This window comes from Mandrillus leucophaeus, unplaced genomic scaffold (genome assembly GCF_000951045.1).
Source record: "Mandrillus leucophaeus isolate KB7577 unplaced genomic scaffold, Mleu.le_1.0 Scaffold145, whole genome shotgun sequence".
NCBI lineage: Eukaryota > Metazoa > Chordata > Mammalia > Primates > Cercopithecidae > Mandrillus > Mandrillus leucophaeus.
In genome coordinates, this window is record NW_012101421.1 from 882,949 (window position 1) to 896,213 (window position 13,265).

General features: G+C 41.5%; 1 protein-coding gene across 1 annotated transcript; it reads right to left on the reverse strand.

Annotated features, from left to right (window-relative positions):
* Window positions 1-1,695: 1,695 nt before the first annotated feature.
* On the reverse strand, window positions 1,696-2,994 carry SLC25A52 (solute carrier family 25, member 52). Its single transcript, XM_011974377.1, has one exon. It carries the CDS (start codon window positions 2,835-2,837, stop codon window positions 1,893-1,895), a length of 945 nt encoding a protein of 314 aa, XP_011829767.1. The 5' UTR covers window positions 2,838-2,994; the 3' UTR covers window positions 1,696-1,892.
* Window positions 2,995-13,265: the final 10,271 nt, after the last annotated feature.

A 13,265-nucleotide genomic window follows, 5' to 3' on the forward strand; every position in this document is an offset into this window, starting at 1 on the left:
AAGTCACACACATGAATGAGGGTGTCAGGCACCAAGGTGTCTTTATTTATTCATTTCTCAAACTCAATTCCCTTCAAATCCTGACTCTATTTAATAGGCCAAAGGATGCTACTCATATTTATTTGGTGACAAATTATTTTTTAAAATCCTTACATCTGCACCTTGAAAATAAACTGCAATATCCAGCATAACATTGTCAGACAGAGCTGCTGTATGGCTATTTAGCTTTATTAATGTCTGGCTAATGCTTAATACACTTCATCCTTTACAGCTGGAAAAAGGATGTTCACTATATTTAACCAGCCACAGTGCATTCAGAGGTAAACAGCTTTTATGGACTATTTGCCCAGGAACTTTCAGTAAACTACGAAGTTGAGGCCTTTATTTTGGTCAGTATGTGCACATATTCACATGCAATTACCCAGAAAGAAGAAAAACTGGTTAACAAGAAACCTACCGTCATGTCAGATGCTGGAAATAATCTTTAGCTACATAATATTTACAGAAAGGGTTTTAAGATTCATAATCCACTTTTTCAATCTGTCTCTTATATTTCATTAGTCAATTGGAAGTGGCATGAGTTTCGTCTGGAAAAAATATTTTCACATTTTCTAATTCCTTTGACAAAGAAGTTTTCGTCTGTTAAGGGATGAGGATGCTATTTGGCTATTACCTACTTTTAGAATTCAAACTAACCCTTCAAATGTCTTTATTTAGATCATACGCTCTCAAACTATCTTACTGTTTTACTGACACAGTGGTAAAACTGGGTTCCCAAAAATGTCAAAACCCTAATGGAGTCTCTATTTCCAGGAGTAAAATAAAAGACAGCGAACACTGTGGGCTGAAACCCATCCTGAGTGTTTTCCCCTCCACTCTGTAACATTTAGAAACTAGGGGGGAAAAGTGGGATTGCATTAGTAGACCTCCAAAACAAAATGTTATGAAAGTGTTTATTTTTTAAAAGGAGAGTTTTAAGAGAACAGGATGCTTGAGTATGACCAACTCCTACTGCACAGCAAAAACAACCACAGACCTTTGCTGAGATGGCATCAATAATTCAAAGAAACTAAGCTAAACAGAATTTGATCTATACACAATATGCAAACTTCTTAACAGCATGGAACACCTATAACAACATTTAAGTCCCTTCATCTTTCGGCAATGAAATAAGTGGAATTAACATAAGAATATTTTGTAAGGGTTGAAGGTCACAGTCAGAATCAAACAGAAAACTTTCAAGCCTAGAAAACAAAATGGGAACTTTCAGAGCTCCTTGGTCTACCATATCTAAATAGAAATAGTATAATGACTATCTGATAGGTGCTTAGTTTCAAAACTAATACAGGCAATTTATCATGAAAAGCCTATACCTATTAAGCTGTTTTTCTTCTCTGTTCTGCCCCTTTGTCATATGCTTGAGCTTAATGAAAACTATCCTCTGCAGCTGCTCCTGAGGGCAGAGAAGCAAGCAATGGAGTCACAAAGGAAGCCTGAGGAGCCCCTGGCCCCTGAGGACCGTCTTTCCGGCCGGTCACAGCCACTTATGTCTCAACACAGGAGTTCAAGACTGGTTTGAGAAAAAGAATCCTATCTTGGGGATTAGGTTCCCTGTCAAAGGCCATCAGATGGACAGCTATTTACCAGGCAATTAGCCTAAAGCTGTTAGGTAATGATAAAAAACAAAACAAACAAATAAAACCCTTATATTTTCCTATTGGAACATTTTATTCTGTTTTGTTGATGCTTAAGGAAAACAGCTTTGCCCATAACTCACTGTGGCCCGGAGTTATGACACCAACTTGTGTTTGGCCAATTAAGAAAGAGGCCAAACTGCATTCTTCTTAGAAGGTCTATTCAGTTGATAAATGGCACTTAACTGATGGGTTTTTTCATATAGCCTTTAACAAGAACTCGTAAGTTGCATTGATTATGCCCCAAGAGATAATGGACCGATGGTAATTCAGATGAGCACCTCTGAAAAGATTTATCAGTTTTCTGTCCCGTTCCAGCCAGATTTTTTGGAAAACCTTGCGGAAAGACTGAAATTCTCCACCAATCTGAGACTGTATGCGAGTTTTTACAACATTAACTGGAAAAATCAAGAATCCCAACATGGCACCCAATAGACCTCCACTGATAAAATCATTGACAAAATGAGCACTGGGAGTCGTTGCGGTAGGCAGATGTTCCTTAATGGGACCTCGAAGGCCGAAAAACAAGACATTGCTGAGTCCATTCCGGAAAAGAATGGGCACCAAGCCTCGATAATACTCTCCAATTCCATAACATTTCAGGGCCTTGAAAGCCTGATAAGTGTTGGTAAATTTGTCATGATGCTTGTGGTCTTGAAGCAATGTCTGAACTCTTTCCAGTGGAGTGAAAATTGCTTCTGTTGTCCCTGCAAGCACTGCCGCCACACCACGGGTTGCAAACTCTGGAGCACTGACATGCTTGTGCAGAAGGCAGGATAAATCCTCATACAGACCAAACATAAGTGAAAGTGTAGTTGTCTTCTGCATCAATGGGGGAAGGATTCCACGATACAAATTTCGAAATCCATCCCTTCTCAACTGAAGTATTGCATCCCGGGTTTGGATGCCATACAGCTGTTGTCGAAAGAGGACCTTCTGAATGGGATATGTGATTGCGACGTTGTTGAAGGCTGCGCAGCAGCCACACAAGTAATGCTTCATTTCACCATCATTTGTAATATGAGGTGATATATCTTGTTTTGAAGATGTAAGTACTGGTGGCCTCTTTTCATGAGCTTCTGAATCCATCACGTTGCTTAAGATCTTTTTCATGAAGGACTTTTTTTTAACTTGTGACATCATCCGAGCCTGGAGTTTGGCAGGATGATAGCTTTGTGATAATGTTCCCAATTTCTTCCATTGTTATTGTTCCGTTAGGTTCTCTCTTCTCGAGTCCATTTTGATAACTGGATTTCCGTTCTCCAGGCGTCCATTTCCCCAACCCATCTCCGCCGGCGTCCCGCAGTATGGCGGGCAAACCGGGGCCCCGCGCAGGCGCAGACCGTGACTGACCCCCGGGTGGGGGCGCAGCGCGACGCTCGGCGCCGTTGGGATCCGAGAAGAAAACCTTTTAAAGCAAGCATGGCAATGTCTTCTAAATAAGCTGGATAAAATTAAAAACCCATTCATCCAAAGATCCTAAAAAATCAACAAATTCCTATATATTAAATGGTATAGACACTACAAGTGTTTCTTAAATCACATAACCTTTTCCACGGACACTGTAAAGATGTGTTCCCAGTGGATTCCCTAAGGGAGTGTGAAACTTTCCAGCACTTTGGGAGGCCAAAACAGGAGGAACAATCGAGGATAGGAGTTTGAGACCAGCCTGGGCAACATAGCAAGACCCCTGTCACCATCCAAAAAAGAAAAAAGAAAAGAAAGAAAAAAGTAGGTGATAAAGAGAAGTAAGGAGAAGATGAATAATTTTTTAAAATAAAAGTTCTGTATACTGCATGAAATTTTACTGGGAGGAAAGTGTTTGAGGTTTTAAGAGGCATAAATTAAATAACCTTGAAACCCATTTTGCTCTAGGACTATCCATGTGTTTTCTAGAGTGACCAACGTGTATATTCCACGTATGTGTATAAGAGATGAAAGGAAAGAAAAATAAGTTCCCTCCCAGGACAGTGGAAGGCTTCAGCCAACAAAGTAGGCCACAGCATCAGACTATATTGCCTGCTGATGTGTACTGCCTAGTTTTGAATGGAATCAAATGACAGCTTCCTTGAGATTAAATGACAGTTTCCCTGACCATCATCCTAAAGCATGCCTGTGGTGGATCGCTCTAGAATGAACCATAAACACCGAGTTCTCTTTAAGCTTTAGTGAAACGAAATAGTAAAAGCTTTTCATGGAAGGAGAAAGGAGTCTCCAACATTTATACTGATTGATTTTGGCAGCAATGACTTTCATTGGAAAAGTAATTGCTGGGTATGCAAAATTTAGCACTGTTGGGGCTAAAGAGATCTTTGTTTTCTTTTGCTTTTTTGCCTAATGTTGATAGTGTTTTCTCGTTTTTGCCATAGTCCTTCTGTCAAGATGCTGGCAATCAGAATATCATGAAAAACAGAGTGCCCTTTCTCGCATTTATTGAAGAAAGATTCTCATGATCCTATGGTAAGATAATAATTGCTTTTTCTCAATCCATCCTCCACACTGCAGCCAAAGTGATCATCTTAGTAACAAATGTGACCATGTTTTCCCCCACTTAAATCTTTAAATGATTTTATACCTGAAGGACAAAGGTCCCCCATGGTCTGATGTCTTCCTACCCTCGGCACCATCTGCCTTCACATTTCTAAAGGCACCTTCCGTCCCAGCCATATCAAACTACTTGGAGTCTCCAGAATGAAGGATAATGTGCCATCTGACACTCCTTTGTCTTTATTCGGTTATTCCTTCTACCTGAAAGGTCTTTCCTTCTAGTTCCTACTCAGCTTCTGGAAGCCTTCGCTAATTCCTCAGTCCAAATGAGGACTCTTTCTCCACATCACACTCTATATACATTGTGAGTGTGGCACGTGCCACACTGTACAACGTCCACGATTCACAGTGCTGAGGGCTTCTCCAAGACACAGTCCACTTCTCATTCAACTTTATTCCACTTTGTGTCCCCAGTGCCCGGGCATCTATCTGGTTAGGTCTCCAACTGCTAAAGAGTGTAAAGAGTGTTGATGACTCCTGTATTACTCATGGTTCTTGGTTATGAGAGCCAAAAGTACCATTCCAACTGACGCAAGCAAATCTAGGGGGTAAGGAAAGGAGCAGGAAGGAGGAAGAGGAGAAGAGAAGGAGGTAAGAAATCAAGAAAGGAGAAAAAAAGGTGGCATCTGGACAACATTTAAAGCAATTTTCCAGCTTCTCTCATTTGCACCAGTAGGAGGGGGCCATGTGGCCTCAGAGGGGAACATTTCCTAATACCCTTCTGGATCCTGGTGGTTTTGGGGAGTACTTACCTCCTTCTGCCCCAGCACCCAACAAGTGCCGGATGAGGCAAGTGAATTCCTTTGAAAAAGAGGAAAGAAAGGCGGGAAGTGTGGTTGTGAGAAAATAACAATAAAAAGTGAAGCGGGGGGAGAAATGTATTAGCTCTTATAATGAAAAAGTTGAGAAATCCAGAAGTAGCAATCACTTCAGGCGTTGCTGGATCCTAGAGGTCAACCACCATCACAAGTACTTAACACCTCTCTCCACGTATATATTTCCCAGCTATACGTTCCTCAGTTTTAATTCATTTTCAGTCAGCTCTTTCTATAGAGTGACATCCTACCCGAAGCTTATTGTATAATTTAGCAACTGAAGGATGAAGTGCTTCACTTTCCCAACAGTTCCTGCAAAACAACCCTAGGATCGAGTCGTAATGCAGTTACTTGGTCTGAACCGATCACTGGGATCAGGGGGATGGAAAATGATGCTAATCAAACCTGAGTCACTTGCCTCATCCTGCACTTGTCAGGTAAAGGGGGCAGAAGGAGGTAAGCCTCCCATCCCACCTACCACCCAAACCACCAGGACCTAGAAAGGTATTAGGAAGTGTTCCCCTTGGAAGCCACACATCCCACTGCCATTGGTGCAGATGAGAGGAGCTGGAAAATTGCTTTGGAAGTTGAGCCATTGCCACCTTTTTTTTTGTCCAAGCTTGCAGTTTCTTGGGCAATATAACTACACAGTTTGAAATCATGCAAATTGGGGCTGGGTGGGGGTATGCGGTGGCTCACCCCTATAATCCCAACACTTTAGGAGGCTGGGGTGGGGGATCATCTGAGGTCAGGTGTTCGAGACCAGCCTGGCCAACATGGTGAAACCAAAAGTAGACAGGTGTGATGGTGCACACCTGTAATCCCAGCAACTTGGGAGGCTGAAGCAAGAGATTCGCTTGAACCCAGGAGGTGGAGGTTGCAGTGAGCTGAGATCACGCCATTGCACTCCATTGCAACAAGAGTGAAACTCCATCTCAAAAAAAAAGAAAAAAATATCAGGCAACTCTATTGACCAATGGCCCAAGTCAAATATGTTTGGTCACATTCCTAGATTCCAGACCCTTTATTGTGGGATTTTTGTCTCAGCATAGGCCCTAATGCTCTGCCATCCCACCTACTCCTCAACCTAGTATTGTCCATGCTGGCTGCCCCAGGACAGAACCAGCACCCTCAAAGCACAGATAACTTGGCCCTTGCCCCTTGGTTATGTCCGATGGATGACTCTTTACAGTGGAGACCATTGTCACCTTTCTCAGGCTGCTAAATATCTGAAAGATGTTTGGAAGAAGCCTAGAAGAACAGGAATGAAGCTTCTCTCTGATTCCTATCTTATCTTCTGATATGTTTTCCACACCCTAGGCTTTGTGAGAAGTAATATTAATTGATGACAGAGAATCTCACTTTTCAATTCAGCGAAGCTCAGAGACATCTAACTAACTTTCTTTTCTTTTATTTATTTAACTTTTTTGAGATGGAGTTTCACTCTGTTGCCCAGGTTGGAGTGCAGTGGCACCATCTTGGCTCACTGCAACCTCCACCTCCCAGATTCAAGCGATTCTCCTGCCTCAGCCTCCCAAGTAGCTGGGACTACAGGCGCATGCCACGACACCTGGCTAATTTTTGTATTTTTAGTAGAGACGGGGTTTCACCATGTTGGTCAGGTTGACCTGGCCTCAGGTAATCCCCCCAGCCTCAGCCTCCCAAAGTGCTGGGATTACAGGTTTGAGTCACCACGCCCAGACAGAGACATCTAACTTTCTAAGTTGATAACTATAGGAAGAAAGGGCCTCCCGTAGCAAAGCTGTCTTTTCTTCCCTTGCTGCTTTCAGATGGTTGATTTCTAACAAAACTTGTCTTTCTGGTAGGACCTAACTGAAGGCTACAAAATAAATTCATCTTATTCCATCAGCCTGATGCTTTTCTATCATCTCTCTTTAACTTTCAACCTCAGTAGCCCCATGGTCAGAGCACCAAGATAAAATAGGATACAGTTTAACCACTGCCTTGCTGCTACTGCACAACAGAAATTGCCAGCTTCCTGCTCAAAATTGAGAGGTCTTCACTGCCCCACCCCACCGTGAGTGAGCTGATTCTCTATTTCACAATCTGCAACATGTACTCTCTCACCTCCACATACGAATTTAGAAAGTGTTCAGAGCCTTGCATTAGTTTTTTCAGGCTGTCATAACAAAGTACCATAGACTGGGTGGCTTAAACAAAAGAGATTGATTTCCTCATAGTTCTGAAGGCTGGAAGTCCAAGATCAAGGTGATGGCAGGGTGGGTTTCTCCCAGGGCCTCACTCCTTTGCTTACAGATGGCCACCTAATTGCTTCATCCTCATATGGCCAACTCCTAGTCTGTGTGCGTCGGTGTCCTAATTTCCTTTTATAAGGACACCAGTTATAGTGGATTAGGGCCTACCCTGATGAACTCGTTTTATCTCTTTAAGGATCCTATGGAAATACAGTCACATTTTGAGATATTGTAGTAGGTACTGTTAAGACTTCAACATATGAATTAAGGAGACACAGTTCAGCCCCTAAGAAGTCTCCGTGACAAAAATGTCACTCAAACTGGCTTGAGCAAAAAGAAGGAATGTGTTGTCTCTCATAACTGAAAAGTCAGTAGGGATTGGTCTAGGCTGGATGCAGGGTCACATAACATCAGCACGAGCCATTTGTCTCTTTTTATTATATTTTTGTGGATTGGCTCTTTCTGTGGTGCAGTGATGGTTGGAAACAGCTCCATGTGTACAAACTGTTCGTTTGGCAATGTCATTTGATATAGATTCGCTTTACATATAGTTCCAGAAAAGTCTTGGGGTGGAAACTCATTGACCTAACTGGAGTTCACATGTCCAACAATGAACCAGTCCTTATGGCCAGAGGAATGAAATATATCAATTGTCCATACCTGAATATCAAGCCCACATCTAAAGAAAGAGCATCAGCCCATCCAAACTAGGTGAGCTCAGACAAAAGGCAGTAATGTACAGAGGTTAGCATCAAAAAGTCTGGAATTTGACCCCTGGGTTCAAATCCACACTGACCAGCTGTGTGACCTTGGGCAAGTTACTTAACCTCAATTTTGTAAAGCAGGACTAATAAGGAAATCCAACACCTATAATAATACACCTGTGTATTTCTTACTGTGCACGATAACAATGTACTTTCACTTTTTTTTTTTTTTTTGAGACACAGTCTCACTGTGTTGCCCAGGCTGGAGTACAGTGGCATGATCTCAGCTCACTGCAACCTCTCCTTCCCGGGTTCACGCCATTCTTCTGCCTCAGCCTCCAGAGTAGCTGGAACCACAGGCACCCACCACCACGCCCAGCTAGTTTTTTGTTTTTTGTATTTTTAGTAGAGATGGGGTTTCACTGTGTTAGCCAGGATGATCTTGATCTCCTGACCTCGTGAGCCGCCCACCTTGGCCTCACAAAGTGCTGCGATTACAGGCATGAGCCACTGCGCGTCACCTACTTTCACTTTTTCTTGACCACAAGTCAGAAGTCATTTTAACCCAGAAAGGCCTTAATCGGAAAAGAAAAAAAAAAGGCAACAACTTTGGAGCCTTCTTGATGTTCCTGACAGAAGAAGAAAAAGCAAGGAAGAGAAGGAAACAATATATCAATTAGAATGTTTTTGACAGCAGTAATAGAACACATGCTAAAGTGGTATAACAATAAAAATATTGGTGTCTCACTCACCAAGAAGTCAAGAGGAGGGCTACCCTGGAGGTCACACAGCCCCAGCAATGTCAGAGCTCTGACTCCATATCTCTGCCATTTCTTTGACCTTCCCCACGAAACATGACAGCCGCAGAAAATCAAGTATAATGTCCTCTGATGACACTGTTCAAACTTGAAAGGAAAATAGATTTCTTTTTGTAACATGTTCTTCTTTTAGATGAGAGGAAGACATTTCTTTGGAGCCCCTAGAAGACCTCCTCTTACATCTTCTCTGTTGCATGCCCACCCCTAGATCAATCACTGGCAAGGAGAATAGAATTACCACATTAGCTGAGACCAGCCAGGGCATATGGCACTCCAAACAAAACTGGTGTCCTGTTAAGAGGAAACGGGAGTGGCAGATGGGGAGGTAACCGATGGTGTCTGCTAATGACACAGAATAAGAAAAGAAAGGAATGGAGAAAGAAATCAAAAGAACCAAGAAAAACAGTGATATACAAAGGAGGCAGGTGGATGAGACCACATGTGCTGTGGAGGAAGCATAGCATCCTCTCCCTCAGACACTCTTCCTTATCATCTGTCATCCATCAATTCCTCAGTAGCATTCGGGGCATTTATGATTCACACCAAAGGCAGCACAGCACAGTAATACAGATAAAGGCCTGGACTAGCATATTAGCTGTCTATTGCTATGCTGGGGCTCAGAAAATAGTACCCCAAAATAAAGGCCTTGGATGCAGCCTTGGAAGCAAAAGTTTTTCTTTGTTCTTCTCCTGCCCTCCTGTCTCTCAGTCCCATCCTCTCCCGAGGCTAGCCGTAGAAACTAGAATTCCTCTTCCCCAAGGCGGGTCATGGAAACCAGAGCCCCTTTTGGTCAAAGTCAGTCATAAGGCCTAAAAACATCACTCTAACTTTGCCTCCATCTTTCCATGTAAAAACTGATCATAGGGAAATTATCTAACCTAACTTTTTTGACTGTAGGTCCTAAGATCTCCATTCCAGAGAGGGCCCTGCCCCACACCCAGAAGAAAGGAATGCTGTTCAGAGAGGCCAAGAAGAATCTAGATGGACAGGCCTTGTGGGGTTTCCCCACTCAGTCTATTAACCTTAGATCAAACCCTTCTTATCCAATCATATTCCCATATGGATGTCTATATTTTGTTGAACCTAAGCATAAAAAATGGACAATGTCCCCTGTATCTTTGGGTCTTCATTCTGAAGGCTCATGTGTACACATGTTAAAGAAAGTTGTATGCTTTTTCTCTGACATAGCCAGCAAGTCAGAGGTGGCTTTTGGCAGAAGGCCTTAGTTCTTCCCCACGGGGCCTCTTCAAGAGGCTGCCTAAGTTGTCTTGCAGTCTGCAAGCTGACTTCCTCAGTCTGAGTGATACAAGAGTGAAGGTAGGAGTGACAATGTCTTTTATGACTTTGCCTTGGAAATCATCCATCTACACTTCCACCACATTTCATTTGTTAGAAGCAAGTAAATAAGTCCAGCTCATATTCAAGGAAAGAGGAAAAGCCTACTGAGGAGAGGAATTTTAACATATGTCAACAAATTTGTGGACATATGTTAAAACCACCACAAGAAGCTCCCATTTCAAGCTGTCATAGGTTGACTTCCTTCAGGTTTGGAAGGACTCAGCTTTAACCGGACTACATCCAGTCTGAGTCCCTTGGTGTGGTCCCTTTCTGCAATAGTTATATTCTTTCTGAATTGCTTATTCCTGCCTACCACCTTATCTTTGCTTCAACAGCACAGGGCTACATTTGACCCTCTTTTGAGGACCCCTTTCTTCCTGAGTAGCTGTTAGTTTATCTATTCATTCATTTAGTTGTTCTTTTGCTTTCCCCTTTTTCCTTCCTTCTTCCTTCCTTCCTTTTTTATTTCCTTTCTTCATCAATTATCTGTACACAGATACTGTGAAGAGTGAAAACATACATAAGACATGCTTAAAAGGTATTCTGACTTAGAGATTCTCATTCATAATATAATTACACTCATCAGCCAAGCAAATTCACCAAATATCTGAATCTGGTAAACATAGATTCGGATTTCAAGATATTTGTATTATAGTAAATCTAGGCATTGACAGCATCAAACATATTCTTCCAGAGTGAAAAGTCCTAACAAATTAAGCTCTTTGGCTTGTAATGAATACAGACAAAGACAAGGAAGGGGAAGGGGGAAACTGAGTTTAGGGATTTTGTGGGGTGTTGCTAGGGAGTTAAAGAAATTCTTGGAAATCAGAAGGGGACAAATTTAGGGAAAAAAGCAGAGAAAAATTCTCTGATTAAAAGAATGTTCTAAGACATTGAAGTATTGGCAGAAGAACAGACGAATAGATAAATGGAATGGAAAAGAGAGGCTAGAAATAGACTCAGACAAATATAGTCAACTGATCTTTGATAAAGGAGCAAATGCAATTCAATGGAAAAAGGATGGTCTTTTCAATAAATGATGTTGGAACGTCTGGACATCCACATACAAAAAAGAGAAAAATGAATCTAGACCTAGAGCTTATGCCTTTCACAAAACTTACTCAAAATGGAATAGACTATATGATACAAACTATAAAACTAGAAGATCACATAGGAGAAAATCTAGGTGACCTTGGATTTGGCATGAATTCTTAGATACCACACCAAAAGCATAAAAGAAAAAATGGGTAAGTTGTACATCATTAAAATTAGAAACTTCTGTGCAAAACACCACTGTTTAAGGAAAAAAAAAATAAGCCACAGACTGGTAGCAAATCTTTGCAAAACACATAGAAAAGGACTGTTATCAAAAATATACAAAGAACTCTAAAAACTTACCAATAAGGAAACAAGCAAACCAATTTTTAAAAATCTAAACAGACAACTCACCAAAGAAGACATACATATGGCAAATGGGCGTATGAAAGGATTCTCAATATATTAATTATTAAGGAATTTCAAATTAAAACAGCAATGAAATATTACTACATGACTATTAGAATGGTCCGAATTGAAAACACTTGACAATACCAAATGCTAGTGAAGATGTGGAGCAATAGGAACACTCATTCATTCCTGGTGGGAATGCAAAAGGGTACAGCCACGTGAAAGATCATTTCTTACAAAATTAAGCATACAAATAACCCCATTAAAAAGCAGCAAAAGACCTGAACATACACTTCTCAAAAAAAGACATCCAAGTGGTCAAAAAACATGAAAAAATGCTCAACATCACTAATCATCAGAGAAATGTAAATCAAAACCACAATGAGATACCATCTCCCACCAGTCAGAATGACTATTTTTAAAAAGTCAAATAACAACACATGCTGGCAAGGCTGAAGAAAAGGGAATACATTGTTGGTGGGAATGTAAATTAGTTCAACCAGTGTGGAAAGCAGTTTAGAGATTTCTTAAAGAATTTAAAACAGAACTACTATTCAACTCAGCAATCCCGTTACTGAGTATACATAAAAATACAAAAAATTAGCCAGGTGTGGTGGTGGGCGCCTGTAGTCCCAGCTACTCGGGAGGCTGAGGCAGGAGAATGGTGTGAACCCGGGTGGCAGAGCTTGCAGTGAGCCGAGATGGCGCCACTGCACTCTAGCCTGGGCGACAGAGCGAGACTCCAACTCAAAAAAAAAAAAAAAAGCTTTCTATCAAAAAGACATATGCACTTGTATGTTCATTGCTACACTAGTCACAATAGCAAAGACATGGAATCAACCTAGATGTCTATCAGCAGAGGATTGCATAAAGAAAATGAGGTACATACACACCATGGGATACTATGCAACCATAAAAAAGTATGAAATCATGTCCTTTGCACCAATATGGATGCAGCTGGAGACAATCATCATAAGCAAATTAACACAGGAACAGAAAACCAAATACCACATGTTCTCACTTATAAGCAAGAGCTAAACACTGGGTGCTCATGGATCTAAATATGGTAACAATAGAAACTGGCAACTATGGCCGGGCATGGTGGCTCATGCCTGTAATCCCAGCACTTTGGGAGGCCAAGGCAGGCAGATCACAAGGTCAGCAGTTCGAGACCAGCCTGGCCAATATGGTGAAACCCCGTCTCTACTAAAAATACAAAAATTAGCTTGGTATGGTGGTGCGTGCCTGTAGTCCCAGCTACTCAGGAGGCTGAGGCAGGAGAATTGCTTGAACCTGGGAGGCAGAAGTTGCAGTGAGCCAAGACTGCCCTGCTGCACTCCAGCCTAGGGGACTCAGTGACATTCCATCTCAAAAAAAAAAAAAAAAAAAAAACCTTTTTAATTGATTAATACCCATGCTAAACAAAGTCCCCAGTTCTGGAATATTTTATTTGAAGCACTAATACTTTCATTCAAACCAGATTTTAAGGTCCTCCTTCCTTAGGATTGTCAATATTCATATTTTAAATAAAATCTTCATTTGGCAAATTAAAACCATTGCCTCCTGGAAAATGAGTTAATAGTGTTACAGGGATCCATCCAGGTGCTATGTAAGGGGAAAATCTCTTTATGCTTCAGACCCCAACAGAAGTGACTCTTCCCAACAAAGATGTATTAATAGTTAAAAA

Bases quoted from the DNA above. Each gene is read 5' to 3' on its own strand.
- SLC25A52 (XM_011974377.1), bottom strand. From the start codon at position 2,837: ATGATGTCACAAGTTAAAAAAAAGTCCTTCATGAAAAAGATCTTAAGC.